Genomic DNA, 24,193 nt, shown 5'->3' with positions numbered 1-24,193 from the left:
GCAGAGACATCTCATGTTAACAGATTGTGTGCAGAAAATGCTTATACTTATTCACTAACTGCATAATCTGTTATTGAAACATTGACTCTAGTATTTGTGTGCATGTTGCTTTCAGAGCAATTACAACATTTATCAAAAAGAATGTGTGTAATGACTAAACGTTGTAATCCCCATTGACTGGAGAGAGGGCAAATGAAGTCAGAGTTCTCTGGGGTCAAAACCTTTGCAGCTGATTGGAGAGTATAGGAGCTTGTAGAAAAAAGCTGTCTGGGATCTTGAAATGTCTTTCATTTAAATGTAGGATTTTAGCTGCTCCACAAAATCCTACTTGTTTTCCTACAAGCTCCTACTGCTGATCAAAAGTAAGCAATGATCCAGTTCTTCTTTCTGAGGAAGAAAAAAACTGAATGTTCCCCAGCTCCCCTTATTTGTTTCTTTTTTCTTTGCTTTTTTGGCATAAAATGCTAAGGGGAGTGATAGTTAAAAACACCTTAAAAATTAGTGTGCAAAGCTGTCTATTTTAATGTATCTTCATGTACCTTCCCTGTGAATTATGCAAGACAAATGTATGCAACTAGAAAGCAGACATTAAAGCAGCCCTCTTCCTTCCGTAGCTCAGAATAGTGGAATTTAAATGCCTTCTCTGATTGGATTTAGGAAGAACTATCACAGGCTGCCTCCTTTGCTGCATCCCCAGCCAAGATAGGAAGTTCTCAAGACTAAAACTGGTTTCCTGCTGTGCATTCTTAGGTGTTCCTTTTGTGAAGCTACTTCAGCGATCCGGGTCTCCTCTATTCTTCCAATCAGGCTCACGGTGTGTTAGAAGTAAATCTGCATGTGCCCTCCCTTTTTCTCATTTTGTGCACTCCTTGTTTAATCCTATCTTTACTCCTGATTTCCCTATTCTAATTTTTTCCATAAAAATGGACATCTTCACTCTCTGAAGGAGAGGATGGCTGATCACTTTGTTTACAGGCTAATGCTTCATAATCTCAGTCATGTTCTGTGATTGTTATCCCAGCACGAAGGGACTGAAGGTCTTCTTGCCCCTACCCTAGAATTGATTATCAGCATTTATGGCTTCAGCACAATTTCACAATTTGACTTTTTGATGGAGAACGTAACCAAAGGTTTATTTTGATGTGAAAGTAGCTAGAATACACAAATGCTGAAAATAGCTGATGATTGCTTTCTGACATTTGGTTTGAGTAGAATTCTTTAGGGTTCAAGCTAGAGTAAGGCTTGTCCCATTTTCTTCTTTCTCTTAATCTAACTGCAGAACTTTGGAGAAAGGGAAGATGCTTCATTAATTGCTTTTTTTTCTTTTTTTCTTTTCCATTCAATTTAAGGTTTGCAATCAAATTCTTCTTTTTGTAGTACTCTGCTCTTGTCAGTTTATTGTGCACTCAGTTTCCTCACAGAGGACCATAATTCTTCAGACGTTTCTCTTCAGATGATCAGTGCTTTGATTAAAAATTTTGCAGTGATTGTTGCCTCACGGAAACTGAAGGCTGTCCCTCAGAAATCACATTTGCTGAAAAAATAATCCTCCATCTACTAAATGGGGAGAAAGTGTCCAGCAAAGATCTCTGGAGTAGTTTTGTTTTGCTGAGTTTTTCTTTGAGCTTTTATTTTCATCCTGGTAGTATTTTAATTTCTTCTTTGAGATATATTGGAGATGGGGTTTAAAAAGCTGGTAATCAATGGTGGTATATCAGATCTTTGCAGTACTAACATGATGTCTGTAAAAGTAATGATGAAAGTATCCTGGTTTTTACATAGTATAGAAAATCTTCAGATAATGTATTCTGCAATGATGAAAGGAGAATTCTGCAACTGTCAGGTTTGAGGCTTGTTTTCTAATGAATTCCTTTTGGGAATTAGAGCAGGAAAGACACGAATACTCAATTTTTTAAAATAGCTTAGTTTTCAGACTTAGAAGTAATGCCAGTCAGTCTCAGAGAGAGGACTGATTACAGCCATTTCAAAAAATACTGCTATTTACCTTAGAATGTTTCTGTTTCCAAAGCCAATGGGAGGCAAAACTGATAAGCCACGTTCTCATGGTTTTTTCTTTCATCTACACTGAATATCTTCCACTGATGGAGAAATTAATCTGCTATGGAATATCAAACAGAACAAATCTAAGAAGTAAGTTTAATATTTATGGATTTTAGTATTTCAGACCTTGTAACTAACTTCACAGTAAACCAGCCAACTCCATTCAGCTGGAAAAACGTTTAAAAGGACATTTGAAACCGCCAGATGTCAGCATGCTTTGGGAGAAGACGATAATAAAATGATGCTGTCTGAAGGAATACTGTGATTGAAGGAGAACAGGCCTGAAGCAAAACAAGTGTCATCCCTGTCTGTCTTTCTTTGCAGAGGCCACACACAATCTGTAACTGCTGTGGCTGGTTTGGAGGCAGTGCTAATCATCTTGTCCTTCTATAAATAACACAGTTCTGTGGGGATTTTTAAATATCGTATTACGAAGACGAGAGAAGCTGCAGTGTCCTGCCAGCTGTGTGCACCACTGTGGGCTTGGCAGCGGTGTGGCTTTGGAGTTATGCACGCCCTTCCTTTGGGTTCAGTTATCTCACCGGGCTGCAGGACTCCTTTCTTAAAGGCAGCCATAAGGTGTGGGGAATACTGTCTGATTTTGTTCTGTAGTAAAGTCACTGCTGCAGCTAAACTGTGACAGAGAACTTTCATCGAGTCTGATGGATGCAATTCCTTGAGCAGCCAAACACGTCTTAGCATACCCAGACAGAACTTCGTTCATTTCTGGAGATCCACCTTACTGTTGTGTGGGCGAGCTCTGAGAAACTGCCCTTTTTTTTTGAAAAGACGTAGGAAAGAGTGCACTTTCATACTCCTTTTAATTTGGATTGTTTCACACTTGCAGACAAATCAGCTCTCCACTGATTCCAGAAGTGGCACAGCACTGAGGTTCTGAATTCTGTATTACTTTTTTTTCCTTTCCTCACATCAGTAAGGAGGTCAGGTTTGAACTGACTGTTGGATTTTACAGCATCTCTCAAACTTCAAGTTCTCATGCACACTTCTTGGTACTGAGTTTTCTGTGTGCTTGCCAAAAAAATTCTACCCCTTAGTAAACAAAAGGCAGGAGGTGGCAGCTTAGTTAGTTTCATGTACTTCTTCCTGTTTCCCTTAGGAACTTAAAAGAAGGACAAAGTTGGATTTTTCTGATGTTCTGTTGTTTGTTTTTTTCAATCTTACCAGTTCCACATCTTGTTCCATGTATGCAGTCCTCAACAATTACAGAGCAACCAGACTATTTCCCTGTGTCCCCTGGTTTTGGAGAATCTTTCTTGTTGCTTGCTTACTTTCTGGAGGAGGAGAGGGATAAATTAGGAGGGTTCTGCAGTTACCATTCAGACAACCATGCTCTTTCTGTTCATATAATTCATACTCTGGTGACAAATGAACTTTAATATTCCCAGATCTTGACCGAAAGCATTTTTATGACTGAGCCTTGAGATGCAGCTAATTAATATCACGTTAAAAAAAAAAAAAAAAGTTTGATTTGCCATGTGAGCTTTAGTGGTGAATTGTCATCCCCTGGTTCATAATACATCATGTGAGTAATACAATCAATGCATTAAAGAAAAAAGTTAGCGAAATGACAAGGAAAGGGATGTATCATCATCTTAGAACAAGTGCAGGTATATATTTATATTTTATGTACTTTTTCATAACTACTCTAATTTGTGCTGAAAACTTCATGTACTGATAAATAACTTCTACTTGGCTGCATGAAACTTTTGTCCATATTTCTTTGTGATTTTTTAAACATTTTTTTACACATCCGTCCATTTACACTTTCAGCCCATCTTTCTCATCCATAGTATTTCCCTGTTCATTTTATTCACTGCATCTTCTCTGCTCATCATTGATAGAAGATTCTGGCAGCACGGCCTGCATGTGGCTCCCTCCTTGTGTGCTGGCATGTGATGGTGGCACCGTTGTGTTCTCTTCCTTTCCCTTTTTACTAACAGACGCAGACCAAACTGGAGCATGCCCGCATTAAGGAGCTTGAACAGAGCCTGCTCTTTGAAAAGACCAAAGCTGACAAACTCCAGAGGGAGTTAGAAGACACTAGGGTAATGGTTTTCACTATTTAAATAACAAGACTGATTTGTATTGTGGAAGATTTCTGGTGACGCAGTCTGCTGGGTATAACACGTGCTGAAAGAGATCTTGCACCTGCCACGAACCTCATGTAGCTGCAACAATGAGTTTGTAAAAATGAGCATTGCTTCTGAGTGTCGGTGCTGTGTGTGTGTAGCTGTATGCGTGTACTCATTTCTTCAGGAGAATTCAGGTAAGATGACGTCAAAGTGCAAAATTAGTACTTGAATCCGTGTCAAAAGTGGCAAGTGAGACCGTGAGTAGACATAAAGGAATGTTCAGTGGCTCATTTCTAGAAGTAGCAAAGTTCATTGTATCCAAGAGAAATAATTCCACTGTGCCAGTGCTTTTAACTCAGAAATGGTGGTTGTGCTACTTGCTTTGCTACATCAAGGACTTCTTAATTCTTTTTTTTCTACCAATGACACAATATTTTCCTGGGTATCTCAGTAGCATTAGTAACAGCGGAGCTGTCAAAATATTACTCAGCATTGGGCCCAGGACAGATGTGCAGCAGATGTTGATTCCTGGGATTTTCAAAACGTTTCTGAGAGAACAGAGGCTTTTCTCAGTAGGAAGGTGCTAACTGTGTTCAGTTGTATTTGGAGCAAGGCTCAGAGAGCTGATGTAGTTGATTTCAGCAGTTCAACATGTGTCTGTTAGCAAAGTCTATTGTGCTGTAACATTTTATTGTGTATCTGCTTATTTAAAAGCGAAGATCCAAGAAGAATGGAAAGCTGTGCTTCATAGATTTACATCTAGGTGTCCTTGCACCTGGAAAGTCATGACAGGTTTTGGTGTATTTCTTTTTTTTTTTTTTCCTTTTCAATTTAGTATTTGATGAATAATTCATAAAATCTCAAATACAGGAAATCTGAAATGTCCACGATTCCAACTAATGCTCTGATCAAAGTCAACTCAGTAATTGTGAATAGTGCAGCTCCACACTTGCTCTTAACCAGAAGGCCGAGAAGCGATCTGCCCTGTTATCTCGGGGTTCCCTGGATGAAGGGGCTGACCGAAACCCCCTGTACTTTGTGGTCAGCTGCTGTGCTTCTGGCCAGCTCCGAAGCAGCGAACCTCAGCGATCTTGGTCAGACCTAATGATAAGCCTCTATTGATAAGTGCCCTTTGTCCTAAATTCTTTACAGATAAGTACATCTCCATTAAGATGCTGCTGTTGATTGTTTCTGGAATGTGGCATTTTTATAATGAGTAACAGATAAGAGTGCACCGTTCAGGCTCTATTATTAGGTGTTTTTATTACAGAAAACCTGTAAATCTGCTTCTAGAGATGAGGAATCAGATACATTTTCAGTTCAGAGCAATGAAATGGAAATAAATCATGAGTGCTAGTTCTTTTATATCTTACAGTGTGAATCTTTCACAGTCACTTGATGTAATGAAGCAATGAATTTAATTCTGCCTTTTTCTCAGACTGATGAGTTCCCTGCAGGACAATGTGTGAACTTCCTCTAGAAAATACATCTTTTCTTTGTGTTAGAAGTAAAAAAGCAAATATTGTTATCTCGCTCTGAAAAAAAACAAAAAGTCATCACAAATCTTTAAAACTCATAAAGTACAATGTCAACTGGAAAGAAATTCACAGTTCTCTACTGTGAATCATTTTTTTCTGCAGAATCGTATATATATATATGTATATATATTTATTTTTTTACCTATTCCCCTTTTATAAATTCTTTCATCAGTAAAGAGGATGAAAAAGTCATATATATTTTTCTTCTATTCTGCCCACAGCAGAATAGGCTGCTGAGCACTTGACAGTTTTTGTATCATGCTCAAAATTCATTTATTTGTCTTTATAAATATCTGCACATTTTTAATAATCTCATTGCTTTTTATAGTGGTTTATTCACTGCTCACTTCAGATAATGCTTCCTACACTTCCTTGCCCCTTCCAACCACTTTCTTTAATCAGGGGGATGAAGAGTATTAGCTCTTCTGGATAGATAGGGATAGAAAGCTGAGTACGTGTCATATTGTGTGTAATTGATTGCCTTCTTGGAAGCACACATATATTCATGCACACACACAGCTCTTCTTGAAGTTAAATAGGAATGAATATTAGAAATGTCCAAGAACATCACCTACAATAAGTACTGTTAAGGAGCAGTTGCAGACAGTAGTGTCTTTTTCAGGCTGTTGGGGGATAATAAGAAGGCTGAAGCATTGATTTCCTAATTAGAAGTCATTGTTCTGGTTTTGTGTGATTTTCATACCAGAAATTTCTGTAATATTTGTTGAAAAGCTCAGATGAAGTGAGGAAGGTTTTTCAAGAGAACATTGGAGAGAATATGGAAGAAGTTTCAAAGGATCCATATGCTAAAAAGGCAGTTGTATGTTTTTCTGACAGTCTCATAGTTGACTTACAAATTTGGAAGCAATTATTACAGCAGTTAGAGAACTGGGGGTTCTCCCATCTTTTTTCCATCTGCTTTAAAATGGTTCTAAGAAACATTTTGTTAAATGTTGATAATGTGCATAAACAACTTTGCAGGCTTTTCTTTAGCAAGTTATTATTTGCCAATAACTTCAGAAAAATGAGTTTAAATAAACTCCATCTTTAGGGAGAACATAATATGCACGGAATAGAAAGATGTGGGCATCTGTACATTTTCTTTCCTTAAATGATAATTTATGCATAAATGAATTATCAGTTGGTCTTGTTTCGCGGCCTTCCATTTAAAAGCAGTATTTTCTTAAGCTTTCTTTAGCATTTCCACAGAAATAGGAGTTAGCAGTGAAGCTCAGAGGTATCATAATCCAAACCGCTGGTAAGAGGAGGCTAATGATGTTGGTTTGCAACACTTGGTGATTTCTTTTCACTGTGGTCTAAGTGTGTCCATGTATTAAACTTACAACTTTCATAATTCTTTCTTCTTTTCTTAAAATGCTGTTAATCATAGGTGGCTACAGTATCAGAAAAATCTCGCATCATGGAACTAGAAAGAGATCTAGCATTGCGGGTGAAGGAAGTAGCTGAGCTTCGAGGGAGATTAGAATCTAGTAAACACATTGATGATGTGGATACTTCTCTTTCATTGTTACAAGAAATAAGTTCTTTGCAAGAAAAAATGGCAGCAGCTGGCAAAGAGCATCAGCGTGAGATGAGCTCTCTGAAAGAGAAGTTTGAAAGCAGTGAAGAAGCACTGCGGAAAGAGATCAAAACACTTTCAGCTTCAAATGAGAGAATGGGAAAAGAAAATGAATCATTGAAAACTAAGCTTGATCATGCCAACAAAGAGAATTCAGATGTAATAGAGCTGTGGAAATCGAAGCTGGAATCTGCAATCGCTTCCCATCAGCAAGCAATGGAAGAACTGAAAGTTTCTTTCAGCAAAGGAGTAGGGGCTCAGACAGCAGAATTTGCAGAATTAAAAACTCAGATGGAGAAGGTTAAATCAGACTATGAAAATGAAATGTCGAATTTAAAACTGAAGCAGGAAAATGAAAAATCTCATCATTTAAGGGAGATTGAAGCACTGAAGGCAAAATTGCTGGCGGTCACAGAGGAGAAAGAGCAAACCCTAGAAAACCTGAAGACCAAACTGGAAAGTGTGGAAGATCAGCATCTAGTAGAAATGGAAGACACTTTAAACAAATTACAGGAAGCTGAAATAAAGGTAAAGGAGCTAGATGTACTGCAAGCCAAGTGCAATGAACAAACCAAACTTATTGGTAGTCTTACACAACAGATCAAAGCTTCTGAAGAAAAGCTTTTGGACCTTGCTGCACTTCAGAAAGCCAATTCTGAAGGTAAATTGGAAATCCAGAAACTTAGCGAGCAGCTTGAGGCAGCTGAGAAACAGATACAGAATTTAGAGACTGAAAAGGTTGATGGAAGTAGCAAGGTTTGTATCAACATCCATCCTTTTATTTTTACTTTGTTTTTGTTTTTACATTTTTACTGCTCTAAACTGCTGTAGCAAACTCATCACAGAAAAAAACCACAAAACTTTTTATTAGCAGTGTGTCTTTGTACCATCTGAGGAGGTTTAGAGAAAGTGTTAATTGGTCAGATCTCTGAACAGGTTCTATTGCTTGGTCTGCACCACTCAGCAAAAGGAAAACATGCCTCTGTGGAAAGCTTTGTGTTATGGAAGGTTACTTTTTTGACTTATCTGGGAGAAGAACCCTCCATCTTAATATACGAGTTTTTTGCTGTTGGTGCTAGAACTATTGGAATAGCGACGTGGGGTTCAGTGGGTTTTCTTCCTCTGATGATTACACTGAGTTGTAGAGAAATTCTCTGTTCTCAGTTTGTGCTGGCGGTATCTCTACTACCTTTGCTGTCATCAAAGATGATAATGGAAGAGGCAGAGTGCTATTAAAACCAAAACAAAGATCCTGGAGGAATTTTTCTTTAAGGTAAAGGTATGCAGCAGTGTTGTCAGGGACCTTCTCATTGTATTTTTGAAGCACAAACTGCAGCTTGATAAATCATACCAAGATTTTTTATTGGTGTGTTGCATGTCTCTTTAAGGCTGTTAGTATGCTATTCAGTACTAGAAAGTTGTTCTGCCACTGCAGCCAGAAATAAAAGTGCTAAGATTTAATTTCATTCTGGTGCTTTGGGGAAACCCCCTGTCAACGCATAACCTGACAAACAAGAACAATTATAAGAGCAGTGGGAAGGTAGCTAGAAGTAGCTCTCCTAAACCCTTCACAGATGGTTCCAAGATACCTGATTTTTGTGAACTATTGGCACCATATTTTTAGCTCACACTGAATTTCTGACCATCCTGGGAGAGGTACAGAATCTTTTGGAAAATGGCATCCCTGTGTGTATTGGTGTGAACAGCCAGTTGAAACATACAGTGCTCAATGTTAAAAAAATTAAAACAGTAAAGAACCAAAACTACCAATTTAACTGATTCTGTAACTATTTGGAAATGTTTCAGTGTGCTTCAGAATGTCTACCATCAACTGTTCTAATTCTAAGATAACTACATTTCAATTATTTCAACCATGTTTCAAGATCCAATCAGTACTGTGATGTAGTCATCAGTGGAAATCAGCTTCACTCAGTTAACACATTACATTTTTTTTCTTCTTTTTTTTTCTTTTTTTTTAATTTTCATTTTGTTCATCTTACAATGATTTTAATATTATAGTTATTTTCTTCAAAGTCAAATTTTAATTTCTCTTTTTATCATTCATGTTTGTAATTTTATTTTACTCCATTTAACCATCTTTGTTAGGCTAGTAATCTGGCCAAAGAACTGCAGGGCAAAGAGCAAAAGCTTCTTGACCTTGAGAAAAACTTGAGTGCAGTAAATCAAGTTAAAGATTCTTTGGAAAAGGAACTTCAACTTTTGGTGAGTAATTCTCAGAAATTTTGGCTTTTTCCTTCGGATTTTGGTTGTTGTGGTGAGAGCATAATTAAATTCTGAGGATCAGTTCTGAGTGAGGAAAGTCTTCCAAAGCTATTTTACTTACAAAAAAAAGGCATTGCTTCATGACAAATAGGATCCATCTCAAAATGAAAAGAAGATCTCACTTGACTTGTGTTTATCAGCTGTTTTGTCTAAATTGTCCGTTAAGAAATCACAGGTAAAATATTAAGCCATATGAAAGGTGTCATGCAGCTTAAATTTAGACTATTAATTAAGGAATGTGTGACCTGTTCTATAAATTAAAGCTCACTATAGGAACACCTTGCAAATGTTTTTTGAAGACATTTTTCACCTGATTCCATTTGTAAGTATTCTGTGGATGGGTGCAATTCTCCTGAAAACTACACCATAGTTAGCAACAGAAGCCATGCTCCTTTAGTTTTACTGTCCTTGTCATAAAATCTTTCCATGGCCATAGTATTTGACATTGATGTCAGAGTCTCACTTAATGTCTTCTTCAGTATTTTCCCTTGTTTTCCACTGTCTAGCATCTCTTCCTGCTGGGAGAGCTGGAAAACACTGGTATGAGATTGATCACAGGACTGCAGATGTCCACTGTGCAGCCTCTGAATAACGTGGGTAGCTTCTTACATTAGAAGCCCAGAACTCATGTTTCTTACACTGGGCTGTATCTGCAGTTCTTTTGCTATGGAGAACTTATTCTGAAAGCTTAGGGACTTGCTTGTAATGGAGGCAAGGGATCAGTCTTGCATTATGATGCTGAACATATCCGTGTTAAGCTGTAATTCAAAAACTTCAGTTTTCACTCCTATCATAAATAGATATGGTTTGTTTTCTACATGTAGAATACCCAATATAAATTCAGTGGCTGAATTATCCTATCAACATCAAATCTTACCTCAGGTTTTTGTCCATTTTTCAGAAAGAAAAATTTACTAGTGCAGCTGATGGAGCAGAAAACGCTCAACGCGCTATGCAAGGTATGTCTGCTGTGAAATAAGTGAAAACTAAAAAGCTGTAGAAAACTATACTGCAAAATAAAGTTTTCATGTTCTTTCAGATTTAAACTTGGCAACACAGTGGTTGCAGAAGCTAGGGGAAAGACAGGGTTACTTGCAGTCTGTCCTCTTGAGAGCAGCATATCTTGCAAGTAGATGGAATTGTTTGCATCTAAGTAGTAACTAACTTTGTCTTTAAAATTTTACTTGCTTAGAAACAATAGAAAAACTAAACCAAAAAGAAGAACAGTTTGCACTCATGTCTTCAGAACTGGAACAACTGAAGTCTAATTTGACTGGTAAGGAAGAAATGAAATGGAATATTTTGAAATATGCATCAGCTTTGTGCTTTCTTATGCCTCCTGCTCAGCTTCCCATATCTTACATAGTATGCAGTGCTTTCACAAATGCATACACCATCAAAAGAAAGCCTTCTGTGGCATTGCATATAATGACACGGCAAGATGACCATTGTATTAAGGAAATAGTGCAGAAAGGCAAAAGATTTCCCGGCTGAGTGTATTCCAAATCAGTAGTTAAATTCTTGCTTTAACACTGCTACAAAATCATGTGATAATGGTCAGGTCCCCAACAAAGACTTGGTGACCAAACAGAAGCATAATTAGTATTCTCCTTTTTAAGGACTCCATAGAGACTGCATGTTAGTCTGATCATCTGCTTCTTCCTATCTCTCAGAGGTGGGAGGCTTGCTCTGTCCTTCTAGTTGTGTATCTTAATTTAAAACTGATTTAGAAAGAAATTAATGACTGTTTACCCTGTAAGCAAGGGACAGTACCTGCCCCACATCGAGTCATTGTGCTGGGCCTCCAGCACAAGAGAGATGTGGACAGGTTGGGTGTGGGGGGAAGGCCACAAGGATGATCCAAATGCTGGAGCAGCTCTGCTCTGAAGAGAGAGGAGGCTTCAGAAGACCTTATAGCAGCTTTCCAGTACACACAGGGGGCCTATAGGAAAGCTGGGGAGCAATTTTTTAGAGAGTATAGTGATAGGACAAGAGATAACAGCTTTAAACTAAAAGAGGATAGGTTTAGATTAGACATTAGGAAAAAATTTCTTCACTGTGAGGGTGGGGAGGCACTGGAACAGGTTGTCCAGAGAAGTTGTGAGTGCCCATCCCTGGAGGTGCTCAAGACTAGGATGGATGGGGCTGTGGCCAACATGGTTTGGTGGCTGAAAGTCCTGCTCATGGCACTGGGGTTGGAACCTCGATTATCTGTAAGGTCCCTTCCAACCCAAACCATTCTGTGATTTCATGACTTTTTTACTGTACCTTCATGGTGCTTGCATTGTTTCTTCCTGCTATGCTGTTGGTGAGGTGTGCATGTCTCTATTGTTATATTGCTTCATTTCTATCTGACACATATAGCATAACTTCTCATGTCCTGAAACTAAGTGAATCACTTCTGAAACAAAGATCTTTTAGGTAGTTGCTTTACCACTATTTCTAAAGTGTTCTTAACCTTCTGCTACAGCTAAAAGTGCAAAGTTCAAACCAATTATAATTTTTAGTTTCAGAAAGATAATTCAGATGGTCTCTAGTATCAATATAATTTTGTTTATAGTTCTTTATGGTCTTCTAGCTAATCAGTGCATACTCTTTCTCTTAAGCTTACTAGACTACTAACCTTTGTTTTGCTCAGTGATGGAGACTAAACTGAAGGAGAGAGAAGAGAGAGAACAGCAACTGTCTGAAGCTAAAGCCAAACTAGAAAATGATATTGCAGAGATCATGAAGTCATCAGGAGACAGCTCTGCCCAGCTTACGAAAATGAATGATGAGCTACGGTTAAAAGAAAGGTATTCCATCATTTCAGGATATTTTCACGTTAATTCTTTACTCCTGCATTTCCTGCTTCTCATTTTCTCTTTGCAAATAACTGAGCAAGATAGTCACATTGGGTGTCACATTGATATGACAAGTGAATTTAGTCTATCAGACTTAATTCATCAAAATAGTCTCCTCACATTTACTTGAAGAGAGTCTTGGTGTTTTTTTAGTTTCTACAATTCTATGTGACATACACTTTTAACAGTCCAGAATAAATGAACATTTTAGGTGTATACTGTCTCATGATTGTGCTTCATAACTATTTAGTTACCCAAAAAACTTAATTTATTTGAATACAGAAGAGACTCTTCCGTTTCTTTTTTGACCAGCAAGAGAAAATGTAGTTTCTTTCAAATAAAAACTATTCTATGCACAATCTATTTTTACAGAACCCCAGGCTGGGCTCGAGTTAAGTGGCAGAAGTGTTGCTATGCACACAAGCAAATGTCGTTCCCACATGTGTACATTTAATTTAGCAGAACTTTCCAATTATGTTAAATAATAAAATCTCTTTCTAAACGTTTGGACAGAATATAGGACTTCAACATAATTTAGAGTCTTTTACCTCAGAGTTTGTCATGCTGTCAGCTAAAAGTAATGTTCTTTTATTTGGTCTTTTTAGGCTGTTGGAGCAAATACAACTTGAGCTTACAAAAGCAAATGAAAAGGCTGTTCAGCTTCAGAAAAATGTGGAACAGACAGCACAGAAAGCTGAGCAGAGTCAGCAAGAAACTCTCAAGACTCATCAAGAAGAGCTGAAAAAAATGCAGGATCAACTAATGGACATGGTAAGAAGTTTAAAAAGCACTAGCTAACTATATTGAGAATAATTACTGTGATGTACCACGGCATCTGTGTTCCAACTGTTTTATTTTCTATTAGAAAAAGCAAATGGAGACCAGTGAAAGTCAGTATAAGGATCTTCAGGCAAAGTATGAAAAAGAAACTTCTGAGATGATCACCAAACACGATGCAGATATCAAAGGGTTTAAGCAGAACTTGTTGGATGCAGAAGAGGCACTGAAAACTGCACAAAAGAAAAATGATGAGTTGGAAACACAGGCTGAGGAGCTGAAAAAGCAAGCAGAACAGGCTAAAGTATGTATACTTTCTTATTTTGCAAGTAATTTCAAATTCAAATCTTTGTATTTCAGTGACTCGCTGATTTGTTTTTTTTCCTGGCTTCACCATTTTATAGTAGTTTATTTACAGTGTTTGAATTTTTCCATGGTAGGTTAATGTTGATTAGGGAAATGAAGCACACGCAACCAGCTGGTTATTCATTACCATTTTATCTTCATAGATATTTTATTGACTTACTTGACAGTAAGTTGGAGCCAAATATTATTCTCAGTGTTACAAATGCATGAATTTTAAATAAAATATGTTGTGAAATACTTCATTTAAAGGTGTTACACACTTGAAATTTTGCTCTGTAGTATGATCCTGTATTATGTATAGCTATTTGATATGAATCTTGACTTGAATAATTTACATTTTGCCTCCTGTTTCTTTGACATAACTGCTGCTTTCATCCTAGATTAGTTAGTGGCTATAATGTTTTATGCTTCAGCAAAATGTTCAGTATATTAATTGGCAAATAAGTCAACTTTTAGGTACATCACTTACGTGGTGTTTTGGCAATATTTCTTGGGCAGAATCATGAGGAGAACTAATTACAGAAGGTTACTTTGGGAATTGAAGGCAGTATGTAATGCGCATTTTAACTTAGATTCTGATGAAACCATTCTGTAGCTTTTCTTTCTGAGCAATGTTCATTCAGAAGAGTCATTGAGAGCAGTTTAAAAAACATGATGAGTACGGAATAGCCTTCAAACTATGAAACCACCAAAATATTTCCTTGTGGATGTTTTGTAATGAAATATCATTGGTGTGTTGTCAACAGTTTAGTTTGCAGAGGGGCTCTGTGCCAGAATATATGCAGTTTTTTAAAAAACTTAAATCACAATAGCACTGTTTGCCCTTAATCCACATTTCTCATTTGTCTGCTTGACTTCATTTTTGTTTTCCCTTCTCCCTGACTTTATTTCTTTAGTCCTTGAGCTCTGTGTTAGCATCAGCCAGAAAAGAGATTGAACTAATGTCAGACAAGATGAGGGATTTAATATCAGAAAAAGAGACTCTGGCACAGGAGAGGAATACTCTAAAATTAGAGAAAGAGTCATTGTTATCACAGCACCTAGAGATGGAGTCAAAGATTTTGTTAGTTGAGAAAGATGGAGAAGAGCTTTGGACAAAAAATGAAGAACTTAATTCAGAAAATAAAAAAATTCTAAAGCAGAAAGAAGAAGCTGAGGCCAAAAGTCATCAGGAAAGCACAGAAAAGGTAGCACTGATTTCTGAGAAAAGCAAATTGCTCTCTGAAATAGAGACAGCACAGGCAGATCTTCTGAAGGTATCTCAAGAAAATGATGCTCTCCGGTCTTCAGAGTCAACTTTGCTCCAACAGTTGAAAGAACTTCAGGCCAACAAAGATGCTATGGATGTGGCATGTCAGAAACATATCAAGGAACGGGAAGAACTGGAGCGTTATCAGAAGAAGCTTTTGGAAGAGAATGATGCAGTCATTAAAGACAAAGATGATGTCATTCAGAAACTGCAAAGTTCTTATGATGACCTGGCTAGAAATCAAAGAGAGCTACTACAAGAAGTGTCAACTCTGACTGCAGAGAGAGATTCAGCCCAAGAAAAATACTTGGATCTAAAGAGTACACATATAGCCTTAAAAACTCAAATTGACTGTCTGCTGCAGACAAATCAGAGTCTGCAGTCTGAGAAGGAGATGCTCCTGAAAAGCAGAGAAGAGCTGTGTGTGAGTTTGGCCAATACTGTTAGTGAAAAACAGGCATTAAATGTGAGAAGAGACGAGATGCAAACAGAACTAGAGACTGAACGTGAGAAACTTGAAAAAATGACAAAAGACAATATGGAGTTGAGGGCTTCCCTTTCTAATCTCTCTAATTTTCTTGAAGAAATGAAATCCTCAAGAGAGACATCTAACTCTGAACGTATTCATTTGCTTCAAGAGGCTCTTTCTGCATCAGAACAAAGGCTTTTGACTGAAAGGGAGAAACTTCTAAATGAAAATAAGGCAGTTACTGAAAAGCTCGCTAAGGCCACAGCAGATGCTGTGCTTGCTGAGAGAGCCTTCACTGAGAAGATAAATGCACTGAACTTGGAAAAGGAATCTGTTTTTTCTAAGTCATTGCAATTTGAAAAGCACAATGAAGCTCTCCTGCGAGAGAAGGATGACTTGGAGAGAAAGTACTCTGAGCTTGTTGATGAGAAGAAGTCTCTTGAAAACGCAGTTTCTGATATGAAGAGAAAACAGGAGCTGGATTTCTCAGCCAGGACTGTTCTGGTCCAAGAGAATACCACACTCAAAGATTCCATTGAAGCCCTCGAGGAAGAACTAAAGAAGAAGAAGCTAGAAAATCAAGAGTTGATAGCTTGTAAAAGTGACCTTTCAGATCTTCTGAAGGAGGCCCACGATGCCAGAAGAACATTAGAAAATGAACTGGCTGCTGTATCACTTGCCAAGCAAGTCCTGTCATCTTCATTCAGTACCTGTTCCTCTGATATAGAAATACTGAACAGAGAGAGGACTGAATTGCAAGATAAATGCCAGAAGTTAACTGGTGAGGTTGAGAATATGAAAGAAAACTTGACTGTAGAAAAGAAAGCTAGAATATTGGATAAGGAATCCTTTTTGTTGGAATGTTCGGAGCTACAAAAGAACATCAGTTTCTTAGAGAAGGAGATGGAAGTGATGAGAGAGAAAAATAAAGAATTTCTGACTGAGAAAGAGCTTTTGGTTCAGGAAAAAGAAAAATCTGAAACTAAACTGGAGGAAGTAATTAAAGAAAAAAAGGTTCTCTGTGCAAAAACAGAGCAGCTGGCATCCAAAATTGAGCAACTGAACAGTGACTTTACTTCCCTGTCTGTATCAAAAGCAGAACTTGAGGACACACACAGCTGTGTCTCCGTGAAGCTAGATGAACTTCAGCACAAATATGAGGCGACGGAGAAGGAGAAAATGGAGTTAGTTCAGGAAAATGAAAGTCTGCATGCTGAGTGGAAGAGCCTGGTCATCATTAATGAAGAAATAATAAAAGAGAAGGAGAAATTGTCTGAAGAATATTGCAAACTGCGTGAGAAAGTAGTGGCACTTCTAGAGCAAAGTGATGCAGACTTCTCATGCAGACTGCTGTTCTCTGAGAAAAAACACGAGCTGCTGCTGGAGGAGATGAGCAATCTGGCTTTGAAACTAAGAGAAATAGAGACTCTCCAGGCCCAAACATTTATGCAAAAAATTGAGGTATTGAAATACATAAACAATCAAGTATGGTTGTACTAATACTGAGCACTAACTCAATGGTTTTCTCTCTGCACTTCATTGCACAATCAGCACTTCACCTCAGTATGAAGAGGCTGGAATTTTGTTCTCATTATCTTGGATTTTTTTCAGGTTGTGAGTCTGAAAGATATTTCAATTATAACATTTATTTTTAAATAATTCCTAAATATGGGAGCCTATGTTGTTGCTGAATGTTGCAAGAAAACAACAAAAACTGTGAATAAAAGGAAGGTTTGTTTTCTGAATCTGTTAGGAAAACTGGGCCGTTCCTCTGTCAAAGTACTTTGCAGCTTAAGAGCTGGAGGAGGAATTGCAACGAAATACAAATCTGTGTTACTCCAAAAGTATAAAACAATGTCCTGCTGCTGTAAATGTCATTGGGTTAAGAAAACAATGCAGGAGAACCATTTAAATTTGCAATGTAGGACTTTTAGATATTGGCAACCACTGTGTTCTTTTTATTCACAGAAGTGTTTTGTATTCACCACCAACAAATTCTGAATAGTAGTTTGAATTTTACTTTGGCTTGAAGCCCATAAAATCATTTTTAATGCAAAATGGAATCGAGATATCCTACAGGAATGCATTATGCCTGCCTAGACATTAAAATACACTTATGAATTATTTCATTTTATGAGGGCATAATGAAGAACACTAAAACAATGTGATCATTGGCTTTATTTGTTATTTAATTTTTAACTCATTCTCACATTTTTAGCATTTTTTATAATTTCACATTTTCTGAAAATGGAGCGGTCTGTTGGAAGTGAATATCTACTGAGCTACTACTCTCTAAAGTGTTCAGAAATCTAAGAGCAATCACAGCGGCGGTAAATAGAAATCCAGGTAATTAAAAAGAAGAAACACGCTTCCTCAGTGGTGACACAAGTATGAGATTCCAATCAATTTCTGCATGGAAGTGGATCTACTCATGGCCACTTATTTTTATACTTTATGCAGCTTCAGAATGCAAGTACATTCCTGTTGAAGTCCGTGTTTAATTGGAAAGCAGCTGGCAAACAGTTGAGCTGTGCATAAAGTATTGTGGTTCCTCTTTTGCTTTCAGATGTCCCACTGGTAATATTTTCTTTCCTTCCATCCTCCCTTTATACATAGGCTGACAAAAGAGCAGAAGAAGTTTTACAGACCATGGAGAAGGTGACCAAAGAGAAGGATGCCATTCACCAAGAAAAGATTGAAACTTTGGCATCTTTGGAGAACTCGAGACAGACAAATGAGAAGCTGCAGAATGAAGTAATCATATTTAAATGCTTTTATATGAAAAGTATTGCCTAGCTTGTGAGTGATTTGGACCCTTCTTGCAGTGTCTATGTAGTGTGTGAAATCTGTGTTCTAGGCTTTGGTCACTTTCTGGTATGAAACACAACTCAGACTGATGCTTTGGTTCCCTGAGGTTGTGTCGGGTGCAGCCTCACACTGCAGTGAAGTGTGCTGCACAAAAGCACGAGCACAGATGACCCACAGAACTCACAGTCCAACAATTACAGCATTCCTCTAAGCACCTGTTTTTCAGTCTGTGCCCTGCCACTTTGTCATACGTCAGGGTTTGAAGGCAGGAAAAATGTCCTCACTAATCTCCTCTACACACTTAGGCCCCAGAATATCTTCATCTGACATCCAACTGGCAGCTTTTCTGCAGATGTGGAGCGCTCTGTTGCCTCTTTTTGATCATCATTTTGTGTTGTGCAGCTCTCCTAATAATGGGTAGTGGACAGCTGGGCTAACCTAAGTGCCACAGCTTGTTCAGAAACAGTAATGTTTTCCAAGGAGATCTGATGGCTCAAGAATTAAAAGCAATGACGTTAATAATGGCAGGAGTTTCTTCTGGGATTTAAAAAAAAAAAAAGAAAATCAAGCACAGGGTCCTGTAATGCCATGAGAGTGGCTGAAGATTATCTGTTATGTAATATAATGTGTCAGTGAATGCAAACAAATAAGGTTCACAAGCCTGTGGGATTTCACTGGTAAATGCAAGCTCAGTAAATAGATAAGCAACAATCTGACCTGTGCAGCAAGATCTCTGGAAGGAATTGATTTCCTATGGTTGCAAGCACAACATTCAGGCTTCTGTTCCTCAGAAATTAAGGTATGGTAAAGGAGAACTTCTTATCAGTTATTTTAGAGGACTAAATATCAAAGGGAAGAGCTAATTTCAACATGCAGTATTGAGTTATTTAAAAAAAGTAAAAAAAAAAGACTTTGAGATGCATAGCATTTAAAATGGAGGTGCTTTGGACCTTTTATACCAGGGTCTATACATCAGATTACTGTAAGCTGCTCTGAAGAGGAGATTGAATTCTTTGTGCTCTGGACTTGAATTCAGAAGGGCTCAACCTGTTCTGTTGGACAAATGCTTCTCAGTACAAATGATCTGAATTAATTTAATGAACAAAAATGACAAAAAGGAATAGCTCAGCTCAGGCCTCTGTCTCCCTGAATACTTTTCCAAGTGATGCACCTGAAGACAGCATAGTTCATTTGCGTAATTGGTATTTTTTTCTCTTTCAGTTGGACATGCTTAAACAAAACAACTTGAAAAATGAAGAGGAACTCACTAAATCAAAGGAACTTCTGAACCTGGAGAACAAGAAAGTGGAAGAACTTAAAAAAGAATTGTAAGTATTTCAGTGTACGTTTGTTAAACCACTACTTTGTAGTTACATTTATCTTTCTTAAAAAAAAAATCAGAAAAAAGAAATTCAGTACTTCTCTGGTATCCTTATTTATAAAGCAGATATTTTATCAAAATTAGATACTGGTTTGGCAGGCATATAGTTTGAAATCAGAATATTGCTCCTGAGTTTCTAAACATTATGAACAAATCCTTCATTCAAGCTTTGAAATAATTTGTTTGTTGGAGGAAGTATCTAGTTCTGCCGCCTGAGGGCACTAAATTATTTTAAAACCTTAATTGTTATCAAATCCAAACAGTATTTTCTTGTAAGTATACTTGGAGCATCAAGTAGTTTTAAGAGATATTGTTCGTTGAAAATTGGGTTCTGTTTTTATTTCTCATGATGACCAGTTTACTCCACTTGCCACACTGTGCTCTTATTGTCTAACTGGTACCATACAAATGCCGTGTATATAAATATGTAAAATCAGAGTTGATCATTTGTCATTTGAGAAACTATTGCTTATGTACTGTAATGTGTAGCATTGCACACAGAGTAACTGCAGAGCATCTGGCACAGAGTAATCCGTATGTGCAGTGTTGTTGTACCAAAGCTGTGAGTGAGCTGCTGTGAATAAAAGCCCAGCCATGTTGTTACTGCTGTCCAGGAGCTGCAAGTCCCACAGCTCTGAGATGTTATGCATGAAATCACAAATCTATATTCCTGCCTGCACACTGAGAGCTGGAATGTAGAATTTGAACTGATAGATAAGAGCATCTAAGATTAATTATTGCTATTAGTTCCATAAGTCATTTTGTGACAGTTCTCACCACTGCTCTGAGGTCAAGGCAGGACACAAAGGAAATGAGCACGCAGAATGAATACTTACTTTCTCAATGTGTGACCATTCTTAACTTGCTTTTAAAAGCCTGCCTGAATAGAGAGCAACCCTGCAGAGAAAGGTGGGATTTCATTCTGCAATTTCTGCCTGCCTCCAAGCTCGTGGGAAATGCCAAAGCAAAACAATCATTTCTAGACCAGCTGCTGAAATGCTGGGGCAGTATGGGGGCTAGCAGGCTGATTTCATGGAAAGACAAAATATATTAGACTGTAATTTTTTCAAGAGAAGACTGGTTTGAACAAACAGTCATGGTTACAGACGGGTATGCGCCCGTGTCAGCAGGTATATGCGTACCAAGGTCATTTGAATCAGCATTCAGTGAGGAGAGCCAGCCGGCTTAATCCAAGTCTGGATGGCTTGAGAACTGGTCAAGAAGTAGAAAGCTAGCTACTCTAGTGGTGCAGCTAGAGATCAGGGGTTGGAGAAGTGGTTGGAAAATCTTAAGTCATATCACGTGCTAAATTCCAAAGGTAAATCAGACTTCCTTTTGTTGAACTGTGCTCAATAACAGCCCATAGAGTTCCTCTGTTTTGAAGTACTTGAGTGAGTTTCTGACTCCTGGGTTCTCCTGCCTCCCACAGCCACACAAGTATTTTTAATATTCCAGTCAGGGTTTAACTCTGTGTAATATTGGCACATTGGAGCACTGAGACTCCTTTTTATGAAAACAAAACCCAGTCATAGAAGTTCCCATTTATTGAAGTTAAGCAAACCTTTTTCATTTTTTTTAAGATATATTCAAATATTGTAAGAACTTAGGTTAGTCACTTGTCCCCCAGGCAGGCAAAAACAAATCAAAAATAAACTTACTTTAAGAAAACAATATGTATTAATAGCAAAATGAAACCTGCAGATATACTTCAGCTTTTGTTTTGTTGTTTGGTTTTGTACCTGAAAAATAACAAGAACGGAGCAGCTGACCCCACAATCTCGCACATTCTTGGTTGTCTGGGTGGCAGACCTTGCAGGGAGCGCTGAGAGACTGTGAGCTTTTTTTGTTTTTAAAACCAGTTCTCATGCTTTAACTGCAGAGTACTCAGCCACGTTCATTTCTGAGCATGTCTGGGCTGTGCAGCTCACCAGCAGCTCCTGTGAGGGATGTTCCTAAATCCAAGTGCTCGATAACCACTGGAAATGTGCAGAACGAGCAGACTGAATTTTCCCTGCATTTCCTTGAGTTCTGATGCATTTAAAGGAGAAGGAAGCGATCATTTTGTGCTGCTGTCTCTTTTCAGGGTTAAGCCTATCCGTGTGCAGCGAGGTATGGCTCGTCATCTTTATTATCAGTCCCACCAGGCACGTGACCTAGATGTATTTTTCCAAGCTGTGAAGCTGATTCTCTCCCACAGTTTTTTCTTGCCTCCCTCGTTCCTATGGTAACAATGCACTCTCTGTCCTCACAGCGAAGCGCTGAAGCTGGCAGCTGCTCAGAAGTCCCAGCAGCTTGCAGCTTTGCAAGAGGAGAACGTGAAACTTGCCGAGGAGCTGGGCAGAAGCAGGGACGAAGTCACAAGTCATCAGAAGGTAGAGTGGCTGGAACGTTTCCTGATGTGTGGTGAAAGTGTGGTACATGCTGTTTCCACTGATGTCTGGGTGACGTTGCACTGCATGCTTGTGAGTGAAAGATGAGTTGTTCTGAGAATGTTTTAAAATAAATTTGGAAACCACCTGCACTGGGAGGTTAGTACTGCAGGCTAACAGAAGGTTGTGTAACCTACAAAGGATACTTAGGAGGCTTGGAAATAAGCATAAGTTAAATATGATTTAGCCAAATGTATTAACAGACACCTTCTATTTCTGTCAGGTGTAGTTTTATTATACAACTATGAGATCTCCATCTAAGCAGTACTAAAGAAATCTATTTAATTCTTCTCCTTATTCCTGCTCTCCGTTCCCATGAAAAGAAAGAATATTTAGGATGTCTTTCAGAATACTATTTAAAACTACTTGTTGGGGTCTATAAAAAGCACTGTGCATGTGTATACTTACTTAGACATGATACTGTGCATGTACATGAACAGTGCTGCAGTCACGTATTGGGTACTGGAGGACTAGAATTCATGTGAGGTTGTTGTTTTTTTTTTATAGTTTATAGGAAAAAAACACTTTTTTTTTTTAATATTACACTTGGACTCATTGGAATCTTAAAGCATGTGCTTAGTTATACAGCTTACAGCACTGGTTCTTGCTAGAGAAATATTAGATTTACATCCATTAGATATGGTGGTTTCATTCCTTGTGGAGCATTTCTCGTGATGACACCATGAAGGCATCCAAGGAACATCTAGATTAAAAGCAAGAGTGGAGCATGGCTTTGTGTACTGGCTGAGAGAGCTCTTCTGCAGAAACGGGTATGAGTGCTCTCAGTGGCAGTGGAAGAGATGTCTTCCATCCTGTAACACAGGCTGACACTTTTGAGGCCAAGAGGCTGGCTTTTCACCCAAGGAACCTAACCTGCTTTGAAATACTGAGGATGAGAAACTACAGATCTAGCAAGTTTCTAAATCCTTTTGGCTGCTGCTAGGAGTAATGCATGAGCTTCTTCATCCTGAAGAGCCTTTGGAGATGATTAACCTGAGTCCCAGACGTGTGGGCTCAGCCACTGAGTCATGATGCATCTGAGTAGTGATGTGATAACAGAATGCTGTCATCCTAAATAGCCAGTGGGAGCTCTGCTCCCCACTCCCACATGTTTTCTTAAATTATTTCAGAATCTTTGAGGCAACCTGTTATTTTCTTGAAAGAGTTGTAACTTGAAAAGGAGTCAGCGACATCGCTCAAATCTTTCTGCCTATCCTAAATAGCCAGTCAGAAAGTCCCTGAAGGAAGGGGCCCTTCAGCCACAAGGCTGGCAGAGGCGAATGCAGTCTCACTGTGGCCTCATGTAGTTTCTAGATGAATTCACAGAGCAGTCTTGGTGTCTCCATCCTATCTGCCTGTGGATCTGTCAGCAGGAATCCAATCTCAGTGCCAGATCTGTGAAGCACGAAGAGCCAATCACCTTGCAAACAGGACTATTCTCAGTTCACTTTCACCATGACCTTTTCTGTCCATAAGCAGATGGCTCCCATAACTAAGATGTGGAAGGTCTGCTAGAGCTTGAGAAACAGCCTGTTTACCTTCCAATTTCCAGTGTGAACTTGGGGAATGTGGGAGTGCTGTTGCATTTCTTAAAGGTCGTATTTGATCCAGTGAGCTGTATGGGCTCTTAACAGCCTGGGAGAGGCCTTGGTTGTTCCAGGGAATTCTGCCATGACAAAAGGAGCAAAGGCAAAATAGTGTCATGTAGAATGCAGGTTCTCTTCCAGGTGTTACACAATGAGCTCAGTACTGTTCAATTCTTACTGATGAGATGTGCAGTGCATCTGCCCGGAACTGTTAGATCTCTTGGTTCCTTGAGTGGAAGACGGATATCCTCCTAGAGAGCATTCTCTGGAGCACATAAAGTACTAACTGGTGCTAATCATCCTCTTCAGTCTGATGGAGACCTGCTGTTAGCCTTCAGAATGCAACTTTTTTCATGTTTCCTTTGGATCTGCGCTAAACCTAAACTTAAAGTCAACTTGTTCAGCCTTTGACTCAACCAGGTTCTTGAGGACTCTGGCACTGATAGCCCTTTCTCAGGTTAGCATGTTCACACAGATTCTACAACTCTTTTATTCTGAACACACACTGTATTTAGGCACCGAGTTTCAGCACTGCTTGGACTTTTTTGCTTCAGGCTGACTATGGAACTGAAAGAATGTTGCTATGAAGAACTGCTCCGTTGGGTTTAAGAGAACGAGTGCTGATGCTGAGAAAGAAGATGTCTTAGACCAGCATTGCTTGTGGAGCTGTATTTCATACAGCAAATGCTGAAAAACTGGACAATAGGGAAGAAAGCACAGAATGTAGCAGT

General features: G+C 38.5%; 1 protein-coding gene across 8 annotated transcripts in view; it reads left to right on the top strand.

Moving 5' to 3' along the window:
• CLIP1 (CAP-Gly domain containing linker protein 1) overlaps positions 1–24,193 on the top strand; it is a 52,631-nt gene that overhangs the window by 19,101 nt on the left and 9,337 nt on the right. For 2 of the 8 annotated variants that reach the window (XM_010720143.2, XM_010720142.2), the window contains 12 exons: positions 4,023–4,127; positions 7,083–8,027; positions 9,378–9,494; positions 10,456–10,513; positions 10,747–10,830; positions 12,193–12,349; positions 13,003–13,168; positions 13,263–13,478; positions 14,437–16,719; positions 17,875–18,012; positions 19,288–19,394; positions 21,699–21,819. In XM_010720143.2, the coding sequence (XP_010718445.1) occupies positions 4,023–4,127; positions 7,083–8,027; positions 9,378–9,494; positions 10,456–10,513; positions 10,747–10,830; positions 12,193–12,349; positions 13,003–13,168; positions 13,263–13,478; positions 14,437–16,719; positions 17,875–18,012; positions 19,288–19,394; positions 21,699–21,819 (4,497 nt within the window). The remainder of the gene's footprint in view (positions 1–4,022; positions 4,128–7,082; positions 8,028–9,377; positions 9,495–10,455; positions 10,514–10,746; positions 10,831–12,192; positions 12,350–13,002; positions 13,169–13,262; positions 13,479–14,436; positions 16,720–17,874; positions 18,013–19,287; positions 19,395–21,698; positions 21,820–24,193) is intronic. The other 6 variants (XM_010720145.2, XM_010720144.2, XM_010720147.2 and 3 more) reach the window with 3 other exon arrangements.

Source organism: Meleagris gallopavo, chromosome 17, assembly GCF_000146605.3.
Source record: "Meleagris gallopavo isolate NT-WF06-2002-E0010 breed Aviagen turkey brand Nicholas breeding stock chromosome 17, Turkey_5.1, whole genome shotgun sequence".
Lineage (NCBI taxonomy): Eukaryota > Metazoa > Chordata > Aves > Galliformes > Phasianidae > Meleagris > Meleagris gallopavo.
Note: the sequence above shows the minus strand (reverse complement) of the source record. Positions and strands in the feature narration are given on the sequence as shown.